General features: G+C 41.4%; 1 protein-coding gene across 1 annotated transcript; it reads right to left on the bottom strand.

Moving 5' to 3' along the window:
• Positions 1-4,482: 4,482 nt before the first annotated feature.
• Positions 4,483-26,288, bottom strand: PPP1CC (protein phosphatase 1 catalytic subunit gamma). The gene is made up of 8 exons (XM_029922009.1): positions 26,023-26,288; positions 14,104-14,235; positions 12,927-13,157; positions 8,791-8,895; positions 7,044-7,267; positions 6,699-6,833; positions 5,761-5,821; positions 4,483-4,872 (listed from the first exon to the last, which is right to left on the bottom strand). Exons 1-8 carry the CDS (start codon positions 26,075-26,077, stop codon positions 4,802-4,804), a joined length of 1,014 nt encoding a protein of 337 aa, XP_029777869.1. The 5' UTR covers positions 26,078-26,288; the 3' UTR covers positions 4,483-4,801.

Genomic DNA, 26,288 nt, shown 5'->3' with positions numbered 1-26,288 from the left:
TATATCTATAAACACACAGATGTGTATATGTATAAATATATATATATTCAGATACTTCACAAAAAATACACTAAGAAATATACAGCATATAAAATATGCTTATGTGACACATAAGATGGTAAAGTATACACACACAGTGAGGTACACGGACACAACCAGAAACAAAGGAAATGGCTGTGGAAGCACCCCGCGGCGAAACACCTGGGCCTCCTGCAGGACGCTGTGTTCAGATGTGCAGAATGCTTTCCTGATCTGTGTCCTGTGACGCAGTGCTAAGAAGGGGAAGCACGCTAAATGACCCCAAAGTGATGGCCTGGTTGACTTTCTATCAGGAGAGTACCTGGATTAAATGCCTTAGATATTAGACAAGGCGGCACAAAGCCAAGAAGGTTCTAGGAGTGTGAGTTCGTACTGATACCTCACTGATGCTCGTCTACAAACCCAGGCCTGCGAGCCGTTCTCTGAAAGCAGCGGTTTCCATCTCTGGGGACTGAAGCTGGTGGGGGACAAGGAGCCCCCAGCCTCTGCTTTTACAGAGACATTCTGATTTTATTCACTTTACAAAATATGCCTTTGGTAGGATTTTGTGTGAAGAGTTTCACCTGTGAAAAAGAGTTTGAACAGCATTGTCTTAGAGAAATGCTAGCTTTCGGGAGTTGGGAAAACAACACAAATCACCTTTCTCAACTCTGTATAAATGTAAAAGCAGAGGGGACGGAAACATACACCTGATAAGCAATTTGCGCTGCAGCAAATCTTGAGATAGCTTTCTCTCCCCTTTCGTCTTTACCCCATTGCCTTGAGAAATACCCAATGGCCCTAGAAGAGCGATAGGAACAGGCGGCAGACTTGACACCAAGCTAAGCCAAGCTGGTGGGCAAAATGTCCCGATCCACACAGCTTATCGCTTAGACAGCACGGATTCCCAACTAGGCGATTACTTGAGTCAACTGCAGCTTCCCCTCTATCATGAAGGTCAGCACTCAACATGCAAAGGTCCGGAAAGACAGGACTTCATCCTGGTAACTAACAGGTAGAGAATCGGACTCCTTTAAAGGCTCACAAGTCAGTGAATGGAGCAAAGAAATCTCTAGCAGACGGCAAACGAACTTTAGCCAACTGCAGGGAAAACCTTTCTCCCACCGGGAGAGCTGCCACACCTACCTAACTTGCCAGGCTTTTTCTGGAAAGGTCAGGCAGCCAGTCTGTCCAAGAACATAATGACTGGTTACTGTTCTCTTGTACGCCAGCCCTGAACAACTGGTGTGTGGGCTGGTCCTCTGGGGGAGACACGGTATTTGATACTGTGCTAATTGGGTGGCTAGGAGAAAAAGGGAATACATTTTAAAATGGTTCCCTAGGATTTTTGCTACAGCTGTGCCAAATCCACATCTTGCCCAAATGATTGTTAAAATTCTCTATTTGGTCACAGCCAAATGCACTATTAAATATCCCTATTAAATACACAATTAAACATCACTCTTAAACTGGGACACAAGAATGAATGTGCCGTCTATCTAAAAAAATATATTTTATTTAAATTGTCAGAATTTTCTGAACTTTGACATTGGGCAGGAATGAATCTCAGCACCAGGTTGGTGAAGAGCACGCGGTCTCTTGGCTGGCCCTGCTTCCAAATTGAACGCTGTGTCCTAACAGTAAGATCATGACTTGGGTTTTCCTCAGATCCTGGACTCTAAAGTCTGGCTGATGACCAGTGACTTGCCTGTCCGCAGCCCCTCCATCTCAAGCTTCATGCACTGTAAGATACTTTGTATTTTCAAAACACTTAAGATTTTTGCCATGCTGATTTTCAGTATTTTGCATGCTTCATATTTAAAACTTCTTAAAACCTTTTGTTAGCTTAAGGAATATAAAGTTCTCCCTGAACTTAACTAGACATGTTCCTATTTATTGCTTGCTTAGTTTTAACTTTTTGATCGCAAGTGTTCAAAATTAACTGAAGTGTTCATCTTATAACACATATTTACACTTTGAATAACTGACAAAAAAAAGACATCATCTGCACAACCGAAGAGCTTACCTGTATTTGAAATTATTCAGATAAACGCAGTAAATCCGAACGCCAGGTCTGCTCAAGCTACCACAGGCTCCGGCCCGTCAGACCAGCAGCTGTGGCTGGCCTCTGTGACCGCCGATCGTTAATCACATGCTAATTCAGGGGCGCCGGGAATTCTAAGGATCCATCCCACTGGTCTTGGGATGAGGTTGAAAGCAAGGACAGATAGCAGGTTTTCATTTTCACTCTTCATCTGAAGCTCACATATGTGATCCAATAAGGACGACTGAAAATTGACTTTTTTGCCTATGCCTGGGCCGAGTTTTCCTAGTTAAATCTTAGAAATATTCTTTGGTGTTTTATAGCTGCTGAGTGAGTGGTTGTTACATGGAAGCCGAGCTGTAGGCACCCTTTGTGGGTTTTCAATCTTCACAACCCCTTCAGCATTCCAGCTCTCCAGCGTACAGGTTAGGAAACCAAAGCCCGGGGCGTCCGACTCTTCTCGTCTGGGCTGACATGTACATCGACCTGCAGGACTCAAAAACCAAATCCCGATCCTTGCAGATTCCAGCCAGCTGTCTGCAAGGCTGAATGAGCTTTGGGTCTTTTTCTAGGAGGTGGGAGAAATGGGCATAGGGAACTTGAAACCTTTGAACCGTTTTTCTAAAGAGCTCCAGCCTACCCTGCCTTAGTTTGCCAGCTTTTTCTTTTATCTACTTCCTAGCAGTTTCCTTTCAAAACCTCCCACCATAGTCCCACAGCGGGAAACTTCTGTGATTTCTCTTCCCTTTCCTCAGTCTGAATCCTGTCTTCTCCATGGGTCAGGGCTCAAGCGTTTCTCCCCAGGTCCCACGTCCCGTGTTCCATTTACACGTCTGTTACTTGAAAAGTACGCCACGCCAGCATCTGGGCTGCTCCCTGCGGCTACAGGTGGGCAGGCCTGGTCAAGCAGGCACCAACCAGTGATTTCAAAAGATGGGTTTCAATTATATTATATAGACTATTTAGCTACAAAGATAGCGATTACCTTTCTGAATGGTGTTGTAATGGTGCAGTCATCTTGAGAGCAGGCATAGTTAAAAAAAATTTCACACAGAAGCAAACTAGAACTTAAAATACTACACTAATAAGTGCAACTTCACGTTTCCCGCTTTTTCTTTTGCATTTGCTGCAAGTATCTATAGGTGTTTTTTGTGCAGTCCGGGCCCAAGCGCGTGGCTGTCCGTGGCTTAGTACCGGGTCTCAGGTAAAGGTGGCTACTGAGAAACCAGAGCCTCACCCGCCACACAACTGGGACTAATTACACAGCAAGAGAGTGAGGAGCACGATCACGAGCCAAGCATCATTCCGAGTGGATCGCATCACTGCATTCACTCACCATGAAGCAGGTGCTGCCCGTTTGTCAACAGACAGTGTGGCTCACAGTTTAAGTCATTTATTCAAAGCTAGAAGGGGAGCCAGACTTGGACAGAGTAACCAATGGTTTACCACGGCAGATGGGACTTCACATGTACATGAAGATAAGGAAAGAGAAAGTCAGGTTAGTGCAGACTGGAATTTATAAGGCAAGGCCTCAAGTTTTATTAGCTCATGCTTGTTTCAAATTATGAGCCTCTCCTAAGATTTCATGTCCTAAAACAGAGACTTTGTTCTCTATTCACCTGGTGCTCGGTATTCTTTCTGAAAGACTTTTAAGCGGGCTGCCCCACCCCACAGTCTAGAACCCAGGTAGAGGAGCCCAATTTTACAGCTGTAGAAATCTGAAATCCTAGAAGTGGCACAATTGACAATGTCCAGGGCACAGATTAAGGACACATGAGATCTGCCTTTGATGTGATCAGTTACTGCTCATCTTTCTTCTTATAGTTAAAAAGATCTGGAAGAATAGGACAAGAAAGTTAAAAACAGTTCAAGTTTGGATTTGTCACAGAATGTGGAATAGAAAGGTGCAAGAGCTCAGGGGGTCTGCCCGCCCTCACCGACAGAGGAGCATGGCGGGAGCGGGAGGAAGTGTAGACAGGAGGCGGGACCTCAGCGGCCCTGAGCTTTTCCCTCCACGTGCCAGCACTGGCTTACATCGCTTCTCCTCCAACTCCCGAGATGAACCAATTTCTGGCAGAAGAAAGTGCTTTGCAAATGATGTGCTCTTGACCTACTTTTAATGTGCTTTAACAAATTAATATCCACTTGACACACTTGTGACACGACACAACACCGGGTTCCATACGGATTAGGGAAGGGAGAAGAGAGCATAGCACTGTGCATGCGAACACTGGTGGCTGAGCCCAGAAAAGCAGGCGGTTGTTCCACTGAGCCCCGCCCCTCGACGGCCCATCTCATCACCCCGCTTCGGAAACGCACTTCCGTCCAGGTTAGAGCTCCACAAACACAAGCATCCATATTATAATCCCTCTTTGCAAAACAGATTATTTGAAGAAAAACAAATCCAAATTGAAACTGTGTGGTTTCCAGAGCAATTTATTCCTTAAAATCTATTCAATACGCCATCAACAGTTCTCCTGGGTGTATTGTGCTGATAAATAGACACTGAGAGAATTTAACAAGTTCGTCGTTTAATAAGTCTGAATTCATTTCACTACATGGTATTGTACATGGTCATCTGTTGAAACAGATTTCTTTTTAACAGATCTTAGTTCAAAAAAGTCATAGATACTGTGAGTTCTGTATAAATTGGTGAATAGTAAGTTTTCCTTTGTTTTGACTTACAAGCCTCAACTTCACCGCAGAATAAAGAATGTAGGCCAAAGAAAGCATAATCGGTCACTCGTATAGAACAGTATTGTTTCTATAATTTGAAGCTTTCTGAATGGACGGGTTCAGGCCTGATGTAACTGTAAAAAGATTACTTAATGAATAGACTATATGGAAATTGTACAAAATGTTATTAACTTTAATCATTAATAGCCTAAACAGCACTATGTTACTAACTGCTATTCAAAACCAAAAACCTGTTTTTGAATCCCCACGGTGGTGTGTACACAGCCACACCACCTTGTACGTCGGGGTGTGTCAGCACACATTTCAACAGAAACTTTGGCTTTAGGAAAGAGTCACAAACATTTAAAATAATGGCTTTAATCGTCATTCTGAGTATACGGTAGGGGAAGTGTGCTTTAATTAAATATACATCATACCAGTGAGGCTGGCAAGGTTGAATTAATCCTAATGTCGACAGCTATAAAAATTAGTTTGTACATGATGAGACAATGAGAGGAAAAAGCAATCCCTTTGAAACAAAATTAAAAAAAAAATATGTTCACAGTGGCTTGTATCAACAGTATGCATTTTATGACAATAACATGTACAGATTGAGCACCCTAGGGCTCTCTTTATATCCTAAAGAAAACAAGCATTTACATTATCCGTGGGTTGAACTAAATTTTAAAAAGATCAATTGTACACTTACCCCACAGACAGGATAAACTGTTCTGGGGCGTACAGCTTTAACACCGTAATTAAAGTTGTTTGCAAAAGGAACAGACAATTAAAAAACAAAACATTTTTTCTTGGGAGTGGAGAGTCTTTCATTTGCTGTTATAACCAGCAAAGGCCATTCATTAACTCAAAAAATGGAAGGGGGGACCCCACAAACACTATTTGAGCAAGCTGACCAATACACATTACAGTTTTAAAAATGAAGGTTATATACTATATGTTACAAGTCCCAACTAGGCAATGTCAAAACGACATCTATTTCTTTGCTTGCTTTGTGATCATACCCCTTGGAGGTGTTACAGGTCTCGTGGCATTCGGCTTCTTTTTCTCTGCAGGCTTTAAAATCTGCAAAGATTCAAAAGAAGGTGCATTTAAGGAAATATTCTCCACCCCAAATCTTAAGATTTCTTAAATCTCACTCAAATCCTTGATTAGAAACATTTTTGGCCAAGATGTTGAAAGCCCCACTAACATATTAATATAAACCAACCTGATGTGAACATTTTGGTTAAAAATGCTATGATGAACACATTAAATGCACTGACAAATTATTTTGTCTCTGGATAAAATAATAATTTCCTGAAGTCAGACCTCGAGGCTATCTGTTCTCACACAAAGGGGGAAAGGTCTTTAGAGCAATGTTTGAGTCTCCCAATCTCTGGGAACTGCAGGGTGTTCACTGGAAAAAAACAACATTTTATTGCCACTTGACTCCAATGCCTGTATTTGTGTTTGTGGCTGGGCTGTGGCCAGCTCGACGTTGTGCAAGTGTAAGCGTAATAAGTGAATGAGAAGAAGACTAGGTGGACTTTACATGTAAATGATGCTTCTGTGTCACGTCAGGGCCAGATGACATCAGGGACAATCAACAGGTTTGCTGAGAAGAGTGGTGCAGCAGTGAGTGATCACGTGGCCCATCTGGCACGTGGCCGTTAGTCTATGCTCACATACATCACTGATGTTATGGTTTCCGATTTTAGTAGACAGGAAATTGTTTTCACCCCATTGAAATAATGCAAAAACAGTTAAATTCAACACCACAAGTTCTCTGACCATTTTTTCCCTTAAAAGGAGTCCAATCATTACTAAGTTAGGACAAACACTGGTTATGGGAAAGTAGGTCTATTCAACCTAAGTGAACAGCAGGCAGAACACAGGAACTTTTTAAAATCAGTTAAATTCAGACATAAGAATAAGAAACAATGTTGAAAACATCCTCTACCTGAAAAGAGCACATTAGAGTTTCGTCCACACTCATCATGGCACCTGCATTGTCAAACTCTCCACAATAATTGGGTGCAGAAAACAGAGTGACCAACTGCCTCTTTGCAAAAAATTCATATCCATCTTCAACCACCTTGGAGAGAAAACGTTTTCAGTATAAGTAGGTGTAAATTACAGGTGAATAAAACCACTTTTCAGTTTCTCATTGAATCTGACATCCTCTAGGTCATTTGCAGAAACATTTGTATGAATAAGCAATACCTACCCACTAAAATCAACAAGGAGAAGAATCTGTGCTCACACACATGCTGTTAAGTGTACATGTAAAATTCAAAATCAATACCTGATGGGCTCTACATATAAGATCCAAATCATGCTTATGGAGAAATTTTGCAACCACTTCTGCACCAAATGTGAAGGACACTCCTCTGTCATTTTCACCCCAGCCTAAGACATCTTTATCGGGGTCAGACCACAAAAGATCACAAAGAAGACCTTGATCTGGTACATCAGTTGGTCGCATAATTCGCCGAATCTGCTCCATAGATTGAAGATCTGGTGATAAACCTATTAAATGAGAAAAAAAAGGAAGGAAATAGACCTTTAAAAAAGGGTGTTTGCACTTTACCAGTTCCATTTACTTACACACAGATGCAATGACTCTAACCTGGAAGGCTTAAATTAAATCTACGGTTATGATTTTTTTTTTAATGGCTATGCTTTATGTACCTTTGGTTTAGAAAAACTCAACTGAAAAAGCACTAGAATTTATTATAGTCACCAATCTGTGGGGCACAGTATGTTTAAATGGTATAAAATTAAGATCCAGTGATTTATAAACTACTCATCAACTCCTCTGATGATGAGAATAAACAATGCATACTCTAGATTCTACTACTGACCGTGAGTAATGACCAGGTACAGAGGGTACGGATGCTCAGAAGGGTGAGGTGGCTTCCCAGGGACCTGTGCTATTCAAGGACCAGCAAATCTATCAGATCAGTTCAGACGCAGCTGACTTCCGCCTGAGTCTAAAATCACATGCCCAGGGGCGCCTGGCAAGCTCAGTGGGTGGAGCACGAGACTCTCGCTCTAGGGCTGAGTTTGAGCCCCATCACGAGGACAGAGTTTACTTTAAAAAAATAAGTAAAATTTAAAAAATTAAAAAAACACATGCCTAGCTCTACAAAACCAGTTATAGGAGGGCAGGAATAATGGCTTTATTACAATTTATTATTTTGGCTCTCTGATGGTTATCTAATTTATGACTATAGATGAAAAGAAATTCTTCTCGCAATTACTGTTTTAATTATGCTATACAGAGCATAACCACTGAGCAAAATAAAATCACTTTTAAAATCCAAATCAGGAGCACCTGGGTGGCTTAGTTGGTTAAGCGTCTGACTTTGGCACTGTGCTGACAGCTCAGTCTGGAGCTGGCTTTGGATTCTGTGTCTCCTCCTCTCTCTGCCCCTCCCCATCTCATGGTCTCAAAAATAAATAAAACATTATAAAAAAAATCCAAATCAAGAGCACCTGGGTGGCTCACTTGGCTAAGCACCCAACTCTTGATTTCTGCTCAGGTCATGATAGATCCATGAGATTGAGCCCTGCATCAGGCTCTGAGCTGTCAGCACAGAGCCTGCTTGGGATTCTCTCTCTCTGCCCCTCCCCAGCTTGCACTCTCAAAAATTATAAACCCTAAAAAAAATTAAAAAAAATTTTTTTTCAGAAAAATTTCTGAAAGCAGAGGATCAAAAACAGACCAAGGAAAGTCTAATCACATTTTCAGTATTCTGGAGGCTCTACAGCACAGAATATTAATTGCTCTTCATTTTACATTTAAAAACACTAAAGCTCTATTTTCAAGTCAATCTGTTACAAAACCTAGAATTCCCTGTAACAAATCGATTTCTTACTTTAGATTTCTGGCCAAATAATCCTGGATGTGCCAGACTGGAACCATAATGTAACAATCAGTAAAGGAGACTTCAGAGGAAGTCATCCTAATGACAACTCACAATGTCAAAGTATACCTACACCCTTCCGAAGGGACAAAATCTATTGGGAACGACAATCAGCCCACATACCTCCATGACAGCAGAATATCTTCTCATCCACGATGGCTGCTATCGGTAAACAGTTAAAGCAGTCTGTGAAAGTTTTCCATAGTTTAATGTTGTATCTTCTTTTACCTGTGAAAATTTTAGGATGGTTAAAAAGAGACTAGTGTTCTATAGGTTCATTCTCTCAGGACAATTTCTCCCAAAGCAAGGTGCTAATTGCATTTTAAGTAGACAAAAACTATGCTTTTATTCAAAACCCCCTGGAGGAGGTTTAGCAGAACTAGATATAGTTTAAAATTCCATTGAAGTTTGAGATCAGAATCCCAGATGCAATGATTAAAGATTAGCATTAACCCCCAATAATTATTTGGTGGCACCAACTGTTTCAAATCTAGTTTGTTTTGTCCAATCTCAACCCACAGGTAGCTCCTATGCCTAAAGGCGATTATGAACGGATTACACATGTCATTACCTTCTTCCTTCTGAGAATTAACACCCACCTCATCTCCTACCATCACAAACAGCCTACTGGCACCAGGAAATTCCTAGCCCTCCATACTCTAGTAGCAGGCACAGACAGCGACAGGGGAGTACAGATTTATGGCAGGCACCACCCCAGGATAACCATTCCTAACGCTGCCACAAAGGCTCAGAACACTCCTCAGAGAAACGATGTTATAGGATGGTTGTATTTCCTTCACCAGGCCTGTATTCTACACATTCTGGAGTCACAGTGGGATCTGGACAGAAGGATGTTTTTTAAGGCACCGTTCCCACAAGAAAATCTCCTTGTAAGCCGTGGAAGCACAAACCCGTCAGAACTGGGTTGAGAATGGCCCACTTGTTGGGTGCCTTTGTCTCCTATACCCTCCATACCAGAAAAGCCAAAGATCAAAGCACAATGTTCATTCCTAAAGCCAAGTTTGTCCTTCGTCTCTTTTTTCCTTTTTTATTCTAGGGACGTCTACAGGCTTAAAGCTCAATGTTCTTTGAAAATCAGAGACTGGCCCAGGCAGCAGGTTCCTGAACCACACCTTCCACTCTGCAAATCAAGTTGGGTATGGAATTTAGCAGAGTTTGGAATGTAACGTAAATTCAACAACTATTTGACCTCTCTCTGTGCAGTGGAGGACTGTCAGAGTTTCTCCTAGTAGTCTGTTTCTCTGTGACTGGGTATAACTCTCCCTATGGTTCACCCTGTTTGTATTTCTTTGGAGGTCACTAATTCCCTATCCCTCATCTTCCTTCACTGGAGGTTTCTAAAAGCTGAACAGAATTCCTCTCTATAAAAGGCTGAAAGGGAACCTGTCCACAATCACCACCTCCAATTTCCAATAACGATAACAATAGAAGAACAAGGCTGGGTTGGTCTTAATCTCCGTTCATAAAAGCGATTTGGTTCTATCTCCCATGTTCCATTGTATTTCAGAAAGACCATCCAGTGGCTCACTTGGATTTTTCCTTTGCCCATATGCTGCATTTGCCAGTGCTGACGAACTCTCTCCCTTTTTAAAAGTCTGCTCTGCTCCCTGATTCTTTATTCATGCAACACACTCCAGCTTGTCTTGCAGATTCCTTTGCTATCTTTGTTGGTTTCTTCAACAAAAATGAGGTTTCTTCCTCCCATTGCCTCTGAGCGTCTTAACTAAGTCCTGGGGCCCTGCTTTCTGTTCTCGCTACATTTTCCTCTCTAAAGCTACTTCACCCGCCTAGGAACATCTGGCTCCAGAAAGGTTTAGCCTGAAAAACTGCCAACATCTCTTCAAGCTTCCAAATCCAGGGATTCCAAGCCAGAACCCCTAATGCAGTTAGTTTCCGATAACTACAGACCAGAACATTCTGGTATCAGAAAAGGATAATACACATTCACATTTCATCTAACAACAGATACCTCAGCTTTTCCAGGACTGCAGTCATTAAGATGGGGTGGGGCTTGGGGGGAGAAACCGTAGAATAGAAGACTGCTTATTATACTCATGAAATAAGCCTAACATTTAAAGCAGTGGTTTTAAATTGTTTCATGAAAATCTATATTTGAATACAAATTCTCATTATAATTTAAAATACAATTTTAGTGAAATTATTAAGTTTTTAAAAAAATCTGCAAACCATGAATTGAAAGCCATTTATGCCAAGGACACTTCTATGCCCACAAGTAGATTGGACGGTAAGTTATACCTGCCGGTGGGGGTTGGGGGAAGCTCGAGTACAGAGTTAATGAGTCTCAATGACCAAATGACAATCAAAACTGATGCCAACCATCTAAAACAATTGCTAAAGTCCTCTGCATTAAACAGAAACTGAAAAGGACACAGTATCCTCCCACTTGGATATATGTCACAAGAGAGCATCCGGATTTGAACTTCATCAATGAAAACATCGAAGTACTCGCTGAATAGTATATAAAAGGAACCTTTTAAAAAATTATTATTCGAGAGAGAATGAGCATGCGCACACGAGCGGGGGAAGGGCAGAAGGAGAGAGACTCTTAAGCAGGCCTCCATGCCCAGTGTGGAGCCTGAGGTCACGACCTGAGGTGAAACCAAGAGTGGGATTGCCTAACTGACTGAGCCACTCAGGCGCCCCTAAAAGGAACCTTTTCTAAAAAGTAGCAACTATAACAAATATCCAAAACACAATCTACAGAACTCGCTGTCTTTTATCTCACTCTCTCAGAAGTAATAACTGCTTTACTAGTACTTCTCTGATAGACCCACTGTCAAAATCAAACATCTTTCGGGGCACCTGGCTGCTCCGTCAGTAGAACATCTGACTCTTGACCTTGGGTGGGGAGTTCAAGCCCTATGTTGTGTGTAGTGATCAGTGAAAACAGCAACAACAACCAGCCTTCTCGCCGCAGACTCAGTTGCCCTGTCAGCTCAGAACCCACAAGCCTTTTCTTTGGTGATCCCTCCCTGCCTCATCTTACCAGCTGGGTCTCCGGGCCGTAGACCACAGGCAAACGTACAATTGTGGGAGAGGGTAGAGCAGGAGAGCTAAGTCTAGAGATGTAATCTCTCGAGCAGTGCACTTCTAACAAATGAGCTATGCGGAACCGAGACAGAAAAACACATCCAAGGTTATGGGTACAGCCCAGGGGAGGGCCACAGTGACAATTCTTTGCCTGTCTTGTTACCATCACTGGCACATGCCCAATAACTCAGATTCCTCAGCCACTGCTCTCCTCCCGGCCTGAGGCCTCTTCTCCCACAAACAATGAGCACAAAAGGAGGATGGGGGTAATGACTCAAAACTTAAAAAAAAAAAATTTTTTTTATACTGGACACAACAACAAAAAAACTCCACCAAAACTGGCAATTTTTAAGGCTTTAAGAATTTTGTTTTTTGTCAATTACCAACTCAAAGTGCACCTTTAATTAAAAAATCCAGATGGATTATAATATATGTAAAATACAAATACACTTATTTGTTTTATAATTTTGCGTTCTCCTTTCAGCAACTTTAGGACAGTAACTGCCATTTGTCCTGGGTGCACATGTGCCAGAAGGAAAAAAAGAAATACAACATCACAAAATTTAAAAAGCAATTATTTGGGGGTGCCCGGGTGGCTCAGCTGGCTAAGCGCCCAACTCTTGGCTTTGGCACGGGTCATGATCTCATGGTTTGTGAATCTGAGCCCCCCATCAGGCTTTGTGCTGGTGGTGCTGAGCCTGTTTGGGATTCTCTCTCTCCCTCTCTTTGCCCCTCCCCCTCTCAAAAACGCATAAACTTAAAAAAATATAAACAGCTAGTTGTATATTTCGAGGTACCATTTATATGAAATAGGAAAGATTTTATGGAACAATATCTCAAAAAAGCTGTTAAAAATAAAACTATTTCGACAGGTTCTCAGTTGTACTAAAAATTAAGTTACCTGTGAATTTTCACAAAAATGATCTTAAAGAAGCCATCACTGAGACCATTACTTCTTAATCTAATAATCACATCATTAAAGAATCTAGGGCATTATTATACTGCAGCAGCAGTGTTATTTTTCTACCCCAAGAAAGAAAAAACTAAGATAAAAACAATAGAAAACACGACAGATTATAACATTTCATATAAACACTCATAAATCCTAAAGGAAGTATGTGATAGTTCAGTTTATGACCAAGTATCTCAGTTTATGTAACTCTTCCTTAGAGGCAGAAAGTACTTACATTCATCATAAAATCCATAAATTCTATTGATGCTGGCACATTCATGGTTTCCTCTGAGAAGAAAAAAATTCTCGGGATACTTGATCTTGTAAGCCAGTAACAGGCAGATAGTTTCCAATGACTGCTTCCCCCTGTCCACATAGTCCCCGAGAAACAGGTAGTTGCTTTCTGGCGGGAAACCACCATACTCAAAAAGTCGAAGCAAATCATAGTATTGCCCATGGATATCACCTAGAAACAAGAAAAGAACTGCGTTACACGATGACTTCATACTTCTGCTTCAATCCACTAACAAAACTTTGGAGAGACAATCTTTAAACATTCAGTGCATAATGGGACTGCTCTCTAGTAATCAGAGTTAAACTTGATGGCTAACATTAATTTCCAATCTTGTATTATATTTCAGTTCAAGTGAGCTTACTAAAAATCTTAAGTATATGTGTATGTCCAGAATCTCACACAAAACTCATTAAGAATTAATTTTGTGGAAAGAATTATTAATGCCCAGGCAGGTCTTTTTTGCCAAGTAATACGGCTTTCCTTTCAGATTGGCTGATTGAGATCAGACCTCCAGCAGCTCAGCCTGCAGGCCCTGTGTGAGCAGAACTACCACACTGCTACTGAGCCCCGGGCTGTGCAAACAATGGCATCCGTACCCTGCGCCTACCAGTCCACTCTGCTCTCAATTTCTCCCTGCCAGATGTCAAAGAGCATTCTACTTTGAAAACATCCAAATAAGCTTTATCAATGTAGTCACATATGCTAGAATACCTTACTCAGATGAACTTTAGTTTTTATACAGATTATCTGCATCTATCATGTATAAAGAGATGACTAATGGTTATCAAGAAAGGTCTATTTTTAAGCATAACCAGTCTTACTTTAAACTTAAACAGAATTCCGATATACCCATATAGTTCAGACCTTTTCATAGCTCTCTATTCAGTTTCACTTATTTTGTTTATATTCCTTTAGTGAAATAATTTTTAGAAAATCTGAAGCACATCTAAGTAAACTAAATTCATTAGAGGTATTTATTCTGAAGCTAAAATTACTTAATTTTAAGCAGTTCCAGGTTATTCATAAATAGCTAATGATTCTGCTGGCTAACACAAGCTCATCTCTCTCTGAGTCAATCAATAGCATAACCAAAAGCCGTTCATGTGCCAAAACCTACCACATATTTTGAGTGGTGCTTCAAGTTCTAGTAGGATAGGCTGACTGAGAAAGATCTCGCGGGACTTTAAGCACAGTCCTCGGATTTCATTCTCCTGTAGCTGGACATTCTTACCAGGCTTGGACCCTCTCACTGTAGAGGAAAAACCCCAGTTAGTCAAATGAAGTCAAAATCCAATTTAACATAAAAATTACAATTACCTGAAAAGGCACAAGCTTTAATGAGGAAGAGGCAAACACGAAGTTTAACTGGCTTTCTGACTTGACTTTATTTTCTTAACACTTCTGAAGAACATGGTTTTAATGCCTAATCATAATGGTAAAATCTTAGACAGGATTTCATCGATTATTTAGTTACATCTTCTATACCAAGTGAGCCTCCTTAAGGCGCCCGGAACAAGGAGCCACACGTGACGACTGTTAGGAAAGGTCTTCCCTGCTGAAATCAGACTCGCGGAGGCACAGCTTGAGCCTCCGCTTTGCATCCAAGCCACACAATTGCCTAGTTCACCTACAGCCTGCCCACCAGGCCATCTCTTTTTGCCTCCGGTCTTGTCTTCTCTTCTCCAGCCTTATAAATGAATTAGTATTTGTACAGCAGGTTTCAGAGATTGTCATGTTACTGAGTTGGTTCTAAGAATTCCTTGTTTGAAAATGTGAGACTGGAAATGCTCAGAAGCCTGCCCCCATCAGTGCTTTTCAGAGGATGATAGGGATCTCAAGAGTTTTTATAAAAACATTTAAGTGCTGTTTGCATTTCATTGAAAACACACATTAGGCTCGTTGTACACGTTCTGCAGTGCGATCTTTGGGCCTGTACCTGTGAATACAATCATGACCTTACAGGACAAAGGATGCCCCATGAATGACGTGAGGAAGGTATCCTACCAATCTGAACAGATAAAAAGCAAGAAAGGGGCACAGCACTTGGTGTTCCCCACATCCAAGCACTCTTGGAGTTCTGCTCACTACACTCCAGCTCCGGAACAGTTAATTCATCAGAAGGTGGACAGGAAACACATTTTTTGTTTCAATTTCACTTGTAACAGATTAGTCACTAAGTACAGATTAAAAAACACGGAACTAGGGGTGCCTGAGTGGCTCAGTCGGATAAGTGCCTGACTTCGGCTCAGGTCATGATCTCATGGTTCGTGGGTTCGAGCCCCACATCGGGCTCTGTGGTGACAGCTCAGAGCCTGGAGCTGCTTCAGATTCTGTGTCTTCCTCTCTCTCTCTCAAAAATAATAAATAAAAATAAAAAACACGGAATTGCTCATTTTACCTTAACTTTACAGTTATCAAGTGGCCTGCTTAACAGCAGGGTCAATACAGGGATTGATTATCCTCGACTTGCAGTCAGTCCTAATACTCGTTTTGCACAAAAGACTTAAGCAGGCATTCTATGAACCACAAGTAAAGCAAAAACACAGAACCAGACTAAATATAGAATGTCAGGTTACACCCCTCCACCATAAAACCCAATACAAAGTGATTTAGTTTTAGCAAACCCACAAAACCTATCCGATTAAATTACTGTTGCTAATTCAGGGGCGCCTGGGTGGCTCACTCAGTTAAGTGTCCGACTTCGGATCAGGTCAGGATCTCACGGTTGACGAGTTCAAGCCCTGTGTCGGGCTTTCCATTGTTGGCTAGAGCCTGCTTCGGAGCCTCAGTTCCCCTTGCTCTCTGCCCCTCCCCCATTCTAAAAATAAACATTAAAAAAGTATATAAATTGTTGCCACAGTTTAAATTTTAACAGTTGTGGAGGCTTTATAGTCAAATTATAAAATCGTTCAGTCTAACAGTTGAATAAAAGTAGAAGGTTTAACTTTTGTTCTGTAAATATCTAATGTTACAGAGTGATAAAAATTACAAGTATAAAACCTGATGTCTGCTGAGAACTTTTTTCCATTAAACATATCTGTGTTGAAGGGATGCCTGGGAGACTCACTCAGCTGAGCGTCCAACTTTGGCTCAGGTCATGATCTCACAGTTCATGGGTTTGAGCCCTCATTGGGCTCTGCACCAGAATTATGGAGCCTGCTGGGGATTCTCTCTCTCCCTCTCTCTGCCCCTTGTGCGTGCTCTCTATCAAAAATAAATAAATGCACTAAAAAACAAAAAGACTATGTCCAAGTTTGAGAAATACTGCCCTAGGCAAACCCATTCTTCAGCCTGAATAGCCACTGAAACCCTGAGGTCTCTGAAGAAACAAGTTTTGAGCAGAAATGGAGCACTGTGTGTAGGGGGTTATATTTTTTCAATGAAAGACAGTAAACAAGAAAAGATGACAAGAGGCAAGGGCCAAACTCCTGAAGCACGCAATGAAGAGAAAATGTTGAGAGAACAGTGAACTGGGAGCCAGCCCCCAAGTTTCTGTATTGGTTCTATAGCCTTGAGCAAATCACTACTTTGAACCTCAAAATATATTAACTGAAGTAAACAACCGCCATAGTCCAAAACGAGAAGCAACGAAGAGGAAAGCTCAGTAATGGTAACTTCTGAGGGAAGATCCGAAACAGACACACATAGAATACTACAGCGTCCGAGCAACAAACCACGGTTCTTCCAGAACGCCCGCAATCCTCTCTCGACACACACAGCACTCAAAAACCACCCCTGATGGAAAGACGGTGGGATTCCTGCTTCACTGGCCAGAAAACCCCGATCATTAGCAATGATACCACAAGTCAGCCAGAAGCTTGGGCAGACTGCCCAGCAAGAAACTTTATTTTTGGCCAGGAGGGGACTCCTAGAAGCTTCTAGTTTTCCGCCTCAATCTTTTTCAGCAGAGCCCTATACTTGTGAATAAATGGTCTGCTGTAAGTCTTCCAGAAGAGTATGCAATAACTTACACCTATACGGAGGAAAGGCTACACTTTTTATCGGGGAATGCTATCATAGTAAATCAATGTCATCAGATTAAATCATGCTTGCTAATATAAATTTTACTGGTTTTGGAGGCCTCCCACTACAACCTTTAGACATAGTTTACGACAATTTTCTTGTTCTGTTTTCCTGTGTGTCCTATTAGTGGAGGAGTGTAAAGATGAGTGAAAAGTTATATTGTTAACAATTAAAAAATTATCCTTAATGTGAATAGGGATTAAATGCAGTTTTTCCAAATCAAATCAAGATTTTATATCTGAAAAACAGCGTTCATTAAAAATAACATGGTTTCAAAAGTCTTCTTGAATTCCCTACAATCAGCTCAAGGAATAAAATTGTGAAAACAGAAACTCTGCCAAAAACATCATCCACCAATGACAAGTACCTGTTCATCCTTAAGGCTGCGGAGTGACCACGTGCCCTGGAGAGCCTCTTCTGCCCACCTCCCCTACCTTCATAAGCCTACTCTGTACTTTCTGAAATGCTCTCACAATGCCCGGACACCATTCAGCACACGTCATGCTTGGTACTTTGTACTGTAACTGCCATTTGTTTCCATCGATTTATCTGGACCCCCCGGGAGGCAATAAACCCTAAGACCACACCACTTGTTCTGCAGTGTACATACCCATGGCAGTATGTGGCAGGTGCTCAAAATGTGCTGGCGTGAATGAAATCGGGATAAATCTCTAAGTACTGACGACTTGTGGTATTAGAATTAAACATGCATACCAGACTAGACACTTTTGATTAGTTAAAAAAAAAAGTGTCTGTGCTTTAAATTAAAAAAGTAATAATGTCATTTTCCTATCAGCCTTTAATAGGGTGTTTTTCTAGTTGTAAAAACCCAGGATTACTCTTAAATTTCAAGTTGAAAATGATTTGTCTAACAATTAGAAGATAAAGATTTCAAAATGGGCTTTAGCAGTCCAAATAAACACTAGGTATTTCTTGAAAATGGCCATATGGAGGGGGAGGAGCCTAGGTGGCTTGGCCGGCTGAGCAGCTGAGCACTGACTTCAGCTCAGGTCCTGATCTGGCCGCTTCTGAGTTGAGGCCCCATGTTGGGCGTGCTGCTGTCAGCTCAGAGCCTGCTTCAGACTTCTGCTCTCGCTGTCCCCTGCTCCTGCTTGTGCTCTCAAAAATAAAATTAAAAAAAAAAAGAGGGGCACCTGGGTGGCTCAGACAGTTGGGCGTCTGACTTTGCCTCAGGTCATGATCCCACATTCCGTGGGTTCGGGCCCCGCTTCGGGCTCTGTGCTGACAGCTCAGAGCCTGCAGCCTGCTCAGATTCTGTGTCTCCCTCTCTCTCTGCCCCTACCCTGCTCACTCTCTGCTCTGTCTCTCAAAATAAAATAAAGACATTAAAAAAAAGAAAGAAAGAAAGAAAGAAATGTGGTGGTGGTTTAAAAGAAAAAAAAGAAAAGAAAAGAAAAGAAGACGGCCATATTGGCCAATAGCACATAAATCTACTGCACTATTTTCAACATCCATCAAACAGAATTACTTCCGAGTTGTAGGTAATATTTACCAAGCACTCACCATGTGTTGGGCACTGCACTAAAGGGCTTTACACTGTCATTTAATCCTCACAACAATCCTATGAAGTTAGGCTGCGTCACTTCTGTTATAGCCTGGGAGAGGTTCAGTGACTTGGTCCAAGGTCACGGAGCTCACAAGTGGACTCTATCTAGGTCTAGTGGTGCTTCCACCATACTACTTCCCTCCCAACTAAGGGTTTGCTCTTCAACTTCCAAACCAAACGAGTTTTTATAGGACAAATTACCAAAGCCCTAATATATGGTCACTGCTCCCTAAGAAAGTTCCAACATGGGATATAAAATCATAACACATCCTTACAAATGAGAAGCATTAAAGTCAGAACTAAATTAGGCAATCTGTTAAGACTCAATTCTTATTAACTATGCTTCAAACATTCCAGAGAATCGTTGCCGAGTCTGTACTACGTGCCAGATCCTCTGGCGGACGCTGGGACACCCTGGCAACAGGACGGACAAAAACCCTATCCCTTCTCTTGTGAGGACACGGAAAGTAAGACTAACTAGGTGACTGCATCTTGTTATAAATGCTACAATGAGAACTATCCCTCCATAAAGGTTGTAAAACTAAAAGTTTACCTTGATAGTATCTTCAGTATCATTAAAAAGACAAAGGCTTTTTAAATAAAGATCTCTCCATTTCATCACTAGTAGCTACAGAGAATTACAAACAGCGCAGCTCTACCCATTAAACGTCAGCCAACACTTACCTGGAGGTTTAAAGCCCTCACTGTACTCTGTGCACAATGGGAGAAAGGTGCACACAACAAGAGACCCTACATGGGCAACTCAAGAGTTGTCACCCCATGTCACCTTCCTAAGTAGTAGGAAGGGTAAGTTCAAATAGCAAATATCAAATTATTTCAACAATTGCCAAAGAAATGCAAAACATTCCAACAAATAATTCCGTTTCCCAGACGAAGTGTTTCTCATAAAGACAGATGCTAGGTACTGCACAGAAATCAGGAGGTACTGTGAACATGTGTAGGCAAGCGATCAGTATATTAAACATTAATTTAGACCTTAAACACACAACTTTGTGGAGTAAAAACTTTTCCCTTTATCTGGCTAGAAAAACAGAAATCTGAAAAATGCATTATGGCTGTTAACAGCGAAGGCTGTTCTGTAAAAATGTATCAATCTATTTATCTGGCAAATCACTAACATGAGCATATGATAAAACACTTTTATGCAATTTTATCAAACTGACAAAAATCTGAAATAATAAAAAGTGTTATCGGTGATTATTTGCAACACCAGCTTTTTCTCACAAGCAACACTAACTGGCAACAAGCAAAGTATGCAAGGAAATTTAAGACTACTTTGAGATTATTTATGAATACTAAAAGTTATTCTTCTTGCTCTTTAATTAGAAGTGCCTTAATTGTTGGGAGTCTCACTGACGGAACAGCGCACACAAAGGAAAGCCCCAGATGAATTAGAACGAAGTTTTAGAATCTATGGATGGCACAACTGGGGTAAAAACAGGCCAACACAGATTTCGCTGTTTTAAGATAATCTTATTAAAGTAGGTGTGAATCTTAAGACTACTGCACATCATATTCACCGCAATGACAAGAATCTATAACCTCACGAAATATAAGACAGATTTAGGAAAGGCTTCACACCAAGACAACAATAGGGAATATTTGCAACATTAAAACTTTCCACAAACAATAGGTCTTTTCTGCAAAAAATAAAAAAGACAAAAATGTTACCAAGAATCATTTGTTCCATAGGACGCCTGGGCGTCTCAGTCAGTTAAGCATCTGACTGCAGCTCAGGTCATGATCTCACAGGTTCGTGAGTTCGAGCCCCGCACTGGGCTTTGTGCTGACAGCTCAGAGCCTGGAGCCTGCTTCACATTGTGTGTGTGTCTCTCTCTGCCCCAACCCTGCCTGCACTGTCTCTATCTTTCATAAGTAAATGCTAAAAGAGATTTTTTTTAATAAAAAACAATCATTTGGTTACACTGCAAAGTCACCAGCAGGAAGACTTCTCACTCTTGGGCCACGCTGCCGTTATACTTTGGGCATTTAATTTTTTATTGACATATAGGTGACACACATGTTACGTTAGTATTCACTTTGGCCATTTAGAGGTGATACCAATTTTCTCAATACAAATACTCAGGATATAGTGCAAAATTCTATCTACTGCTCTCAAAATATCCTGAATTTTCTACACCAAGAGTGAACCCAGTTTATTGAAAAACATTTATCTTTTCAGTCTAACAACCCATTTTTATAAAACGCCCCTAATTAGACTCCAGGTCTGACCCTATATTTTATGAGTAGTTTTCATTTTCATAAGCCTTAATATCAGTGACACCCACTCAACTCTAGACAAGGGATGCCTGCAAACCTTAGAGCAGTGGAGAATTTGTGGAGATTTCAGGTAAATCAAGATCCCTAAGAAAAGCACCTGTTCCTACAGGATACAGGATCTGATCCTAAAACTTAATAATAATTCATTTATCCCAGAATTCCACGAAGTCCAAAAATATGAAATCTTTCCTATTCATTTTGAATAAGACTTTTTCCAGTTTTGAAATAATTCACATCAAAATATTGTCTCCTTCACATTTCTATCTTTAAGGTCTCCTAATAATGCTGATATGCAAATGAAGTGAAATGGTCAAGTTGGTATATAAAATTAGTATCAACCACTGCCTTGCCTCAGGATCAGCAATCCTCACCTCCCTCGAGTAAACTGGTACTGGCACATATTTTGCAGGACAGGTTGAAGAAAGATTATTATGGGATTGCAGTGTCAAAGACATAAAACAATCTCACCAACCAAACTCTGCTTTGACAACAGATTACTAATGTGTGGCCCAGCGCGGTCTCCATCTCCCCAGCCTGGGAGGAGGAGAGCCTGGCCCTTGCTCCTATGGCCAACACTCCCTCAAACACAGCAGCATGACACCATCGTGTTTAGATTTCACTGATGCCTCCTGCTCCTGACCAACAAGGCGGCACTTCGGCCCTAAGTGGTTTAGTCGTATCTCCGGAGATCTGTCTTCTTCTACTTCACAGGAGAGGGTGAGTCCTTCCGCAGACACGCTGGAAGGGGGCGAGAGGGAAGAGCAGAGGCCTCACAACACACAGCTCTCGTAAATTACGGAACTAGTAACACAAACTTTGATATCACTGTCTTTATCAACAAAATGCCCTATGATAACTGCTTCTAAGAAAAACCTGTATTGTTAAAATTATGACCTATTAAAAAAATAAGAACTGCAAGTCTCATTAGAGAAGATTACTTTTGGGGCGGCTGGGTGGCTCAGTCAATTAAGCTTCCGACTTCAGCTCAGGTCATGATCTCACGGTTTGTGGGTTTGAGCCCCGAGTCAGGCTCTGTGCTGACAGCTCAGGGCCTGGAGCCGCTTGGGACTGTGTGTCTGTCTCCCTCTCTCTCTGTGCCTCCCCCATTCATGCTCTATTTCTCTCTGTTTCAATAATAAATAAACATAAAAAAAAGATTACTTTTTTCTTGGGTCAGAATTTTAAAAGTGTATAAACATGTTTCATATTACACCAAAGAACTAAATACATGGCTCACTGAATTTTAGAGTTTCAGAGTATCTGAACACTATTTTCAGATGAACTCTCACACATCAGAGGATTCAAGTGGTAGGCACTTTGCGAGGGCAGGCCAGGGCAGAAGTCATTATTTAAATCACTAAAGTAGGACAATTATGCACAGCCTGACAAGGTCTTGCAGTCTGACAATGGGCATCTTAGAACAAAGATGCTTTGGGCTCATAAGGATGTGAAAAAAGTCCCACTGCCTGCTACGTAAGAAAAGTACTAGCCTTCACTGCCCCTCCGACCCGCTGGCTTACAGAATAGTCTGCCCCCTTATTCTTCTCTAACACGGTAGGAATATCAGACCGCACTAATAACTGGCTGATTTTCTCTCTAAATCTCCCAAGTTTTACTGTACAGTTATTTAAATAACTGAACATTAGTAAAACTAAGGAGTTTCAAGTTTTATCATGAGCAAGACATAGCTTGGATAAAGCTTCCAAGGTGGGTCACATAAATGATGCCTCACCTAAGGAAAAACAACTTAAGAGTTCAATGTAGAAAATAATTGCAAAGCTGTACTTGAAATCAACACAACATGCTGTTTTTCTTAAATAAGACCTCACTTTGATTGCCTTCAGTACTGTTACTGAGCCACAACTAAGCTTGCACAGTGTTCAACATTTTTTTTTAAAAATTTATTCTGAGAGAGAGGGAGAGCGAGCGAGAGCGCTCAAGAACAAGAGTACAGGAGGGACAGAGAGAGAGAGAGAGAGAGAGAGAGAGAGAGAGAGAATCCCAAACAGACTCCACACTGCCAGCGCAGAGCCGGATGAGCGGCTCAATCTCAGGACAGTGAGATGAGGGCACTTAACTGACTGAGCCACCCAGGCGCCCCCATCTTCCACCTTATATGAACATACAAGAGATCACAAAACTCACATTCCATTTTCAGGTAACTTATATCTTAATTAAAAATTCTTAGGGAATGTTTTGGGGGTATCGCCAAAAAAAAAAATTACAAAATTTATTATCAACTTCTAACATGAATAAGTATATAACAATTTTATATATATATATAAATATAAATATAAATATATATATATAAATATAAATATATATATATAAAATATATCCCTCAATGGATCACCTTTAACCATTTCTCTGCCAAATGAACACATAAGAAAAAGGGACTTTAAGCATTCAGTACTGTGCAGGTAGCCCATTCCAGAGGCATTAGGATACAATACTTTTTTATATTAATTTCAGCGAAAAATGAAATATAAAAAAAATCGTGTTTTCAAGGCAACATAACATGTAAAGAGGAACTATAAAGAAATTTTTGATTTCATTTTAGATGATCTGCTTATCAAGGTAAATTTCTTAGCATGGTTTTAAAAATAAGGTTGATGACACACTATAAAAAAATAAAACTGCAAAATAAATAAATAAATAAAAACAAGACTGAGCTGAACAAATCTCTTATGTGAATACAGAGTTATAGGCAACACAGACCTTAAGTTAACAAGACTTAAATGGTTTTCAAGTTCTGATGATGCTAATCAACAAAGATTCCAATTTTTTGTCTCCTCCTCCCCATCTAATCTAGAAACACACAACCCTGCACAGCTGTTAAAGATTTAAAATGAAAATATTTAATAAAAAGTTCCTTTCATACTGCAAAGTTTTTTAAATATAACCGTTTATTTTTTTAACATATGCAATTATTTTCCATCATTTACAGTACAGTAGTTACAATGACACTCCAAACAGAAAAGCAAAGTAATAAATCAAAACCCCAACTTCTATTTCATGTAATTAGACTTATACAGAAATTAGAAGGTTAAGTACCAACTAGTTAATCACCTAATTTCACAGCTATCTGAAGTGGCGATCGTTATATAGCAGCTAATCTATGATACATTCAAGATACATGATACAATTTATTATTTGCCCATAAGCTAAAACACAGCCTGCTTAATACCTTTCCTTAAATTCCACCTCTATACTACAATATACTTGAGGTCCATGCAAAAAAGTAGGACCTTTTATATAGGAAATGGATGATTAATTCTTTGGTGTTGTAAAAGCAACTTCATTTAAACATAACCACCAGCACCACCAAAAAAAGAGGAAAAAAAAAGTAAAGAAAATAATAAGGGAAAAACCCAAGACACACTTCCTAGGGGAAAAAAAAAATCAGCATATAATTTCTGTCCCTGACAATGTATTAAATAAGCAAACACCCCCAACAAGCAAAACAAGTACTACAATGTAAAAATATTAAAAAAAGAAAACCCTCTCACCATACTGCAAAGTTTTAATTGGTTTCTGTGGCCTCCTATAAATCAAAGGACTATATTAACTAGCATGAAAAACATAGTTCTTATAAATGCCAAGTAATTAATGAGTGACAAGTTTTTCATTCACAAATGCCACCAACATTTCAGGGATCCTTATACACATTCAGTGGCATTCTCCTTTGTTTTAAGAAAAGTATAAAAGTAAAAAAAACCCAAGAAAACCAACCAACCAAACAAACAAAAAAACACACAGAAAAAAACCCCTAGCATGGATTAAGTTTCCAGGGGTTTCATTTTAGGGACTTATTTTAAAAGACATGCAAATTCTAGAACCAGAGTTACCCCAATTGTTCTTCCTCTGGACTCCATCCCTCAAGCATTTACAATGCAATATTTTAAGAGGACAGTATAGAGGCAAAAGGCAGTTAAAACTCAGCCAAACCTACATTATCCAGGGCCCAAATAAGAGATCTGAATTCTCCCAAAGCCTCAGAAAAAGATATTAGCATTACTAGACCTGGCTGGGGTGGGGCAGGGGGTTCACTTCAGCGACCCTCTGAAATCCAAACTTCGTCTGTCTCCCACATCAGTTTATCAATCAACTGCCAGGCACCTCAAGAGTCTGAGGTCAACCATATCGAAGCTTTCTTTTAACCTCTGCTTAACCGCTGACATCTCCTCCCTTAGACACAAGGTAGCTTGAAGGCAGCAAGTTCTAACTCCCGGCTGCCTGGGTTTGAAACCTGACTGTCACTAATGTGTGACCTTGGTCAAGTGACTTAATCGCTCTTGTGTCTTAATTTCTTCTGAAAAACAGGGAAAAAAAGAACAGCGGCCACCTCTCAAGGTTGTTGGGAGAATTACTGAAACTGCTCTAATCATGTCCGACACACAGTAAGCGCTTTAGAAACGCTGACTATTGCTCTGAATGTAATTATGAGACGAATGCGAAGCCTCATTAATACAGAGCCCGGCACACTGGAAAGATAACGAAACTGTCACCATCGCTGGTTTCATGTTCAGTGGCACGTTCAGAAAAGAGCGCGGAGCCCTCTTTGAGATAAGGATAACTTAAGAAGAGTATTTGGGAGGACAGGAGGGGATGGGTTCCAAGATCCTCTGGAGATAGGGACATTCGTCACCAAGTACTGAGAAATGGGCCGCCCGACACCAGCCCCACACACAAAATAAGCAAGATAGGAAAGAAGCCCCGAAGCCGGTGGAACCCACAGCCCCATCAATTGCCTTCCGAGAGGACGAGCACCAGAAAGTAAGGAACACGCCGTCCAGCAGGTCGGACCGGGTCCCCCAGCCCTCTCTCCTCCAAAGACCGATCCCGTTTGCGGGGCGCAAGGGGGTACGGACCGGAAACGTGGGGGTGGGGAGCGGAGTTTTCAAATCACTGGGAAGAAGGCTGCACCTCCGAGCAATGAATGAGCAGGGCCGGGAGGGTCTGCGGGCCGGGCCGAGTGCCGGACCCCGGCCGGCCTGCCTTCGGCCGCAACCCCTGGCCCCACGAGCCAACTCGCGGGGCTCACTCCCCTCCGCGCTGTAAGCCCAACCGGCCCCCCAACTCCCCCTCCCCAGCGAGCCCCCCGGAGCGCCCGCCTCCCCTCAGCCCGTCCGCCGACTCCTTCACCTTCCAGCAGCCGTTGGATGATACTGTCGATGTTGAGTTTATCTATATCCGCCATCGCCTTCCCACCGCCGACCCTCCCGCAGCGGCGCCGCCGCGGCTCGCGCCCGGGACTCACACCTCCTTTCCCACGCCACGAGCACAGAGGCGGCGGTGGCGGCGGTGGCAGCAGCCGCGGCGGGTTCCCCCCCCAACCGCCCCGCTCCCTGCTTCCACCTTCTCTCCCCACTGGAACCACGAGAAGAACAAAATGGCCGCCGACTCCTTAG

The sequence above is a fragment of the Suricata suricatta genome, chromosome 14 (assembly GCF_006229205.1).
Source record: "Suricata suricatta isolate VVHF042 chromosome 14, meerkat_22Aug2017_6uvM2_HiC, whole genome shotgun sequence".
Taxonomy (NCBI): domain Eukaryota; kingdom Metazoa; phylum Chordata; class Mammalia; order Carnivora; family Herpestidae; genus Suricata; species Suricata suricatta.
Note: the sequence above shows the minus strand (reverse complement) of the source record. Positions and strands in the feature narration are given on the sequence as shown.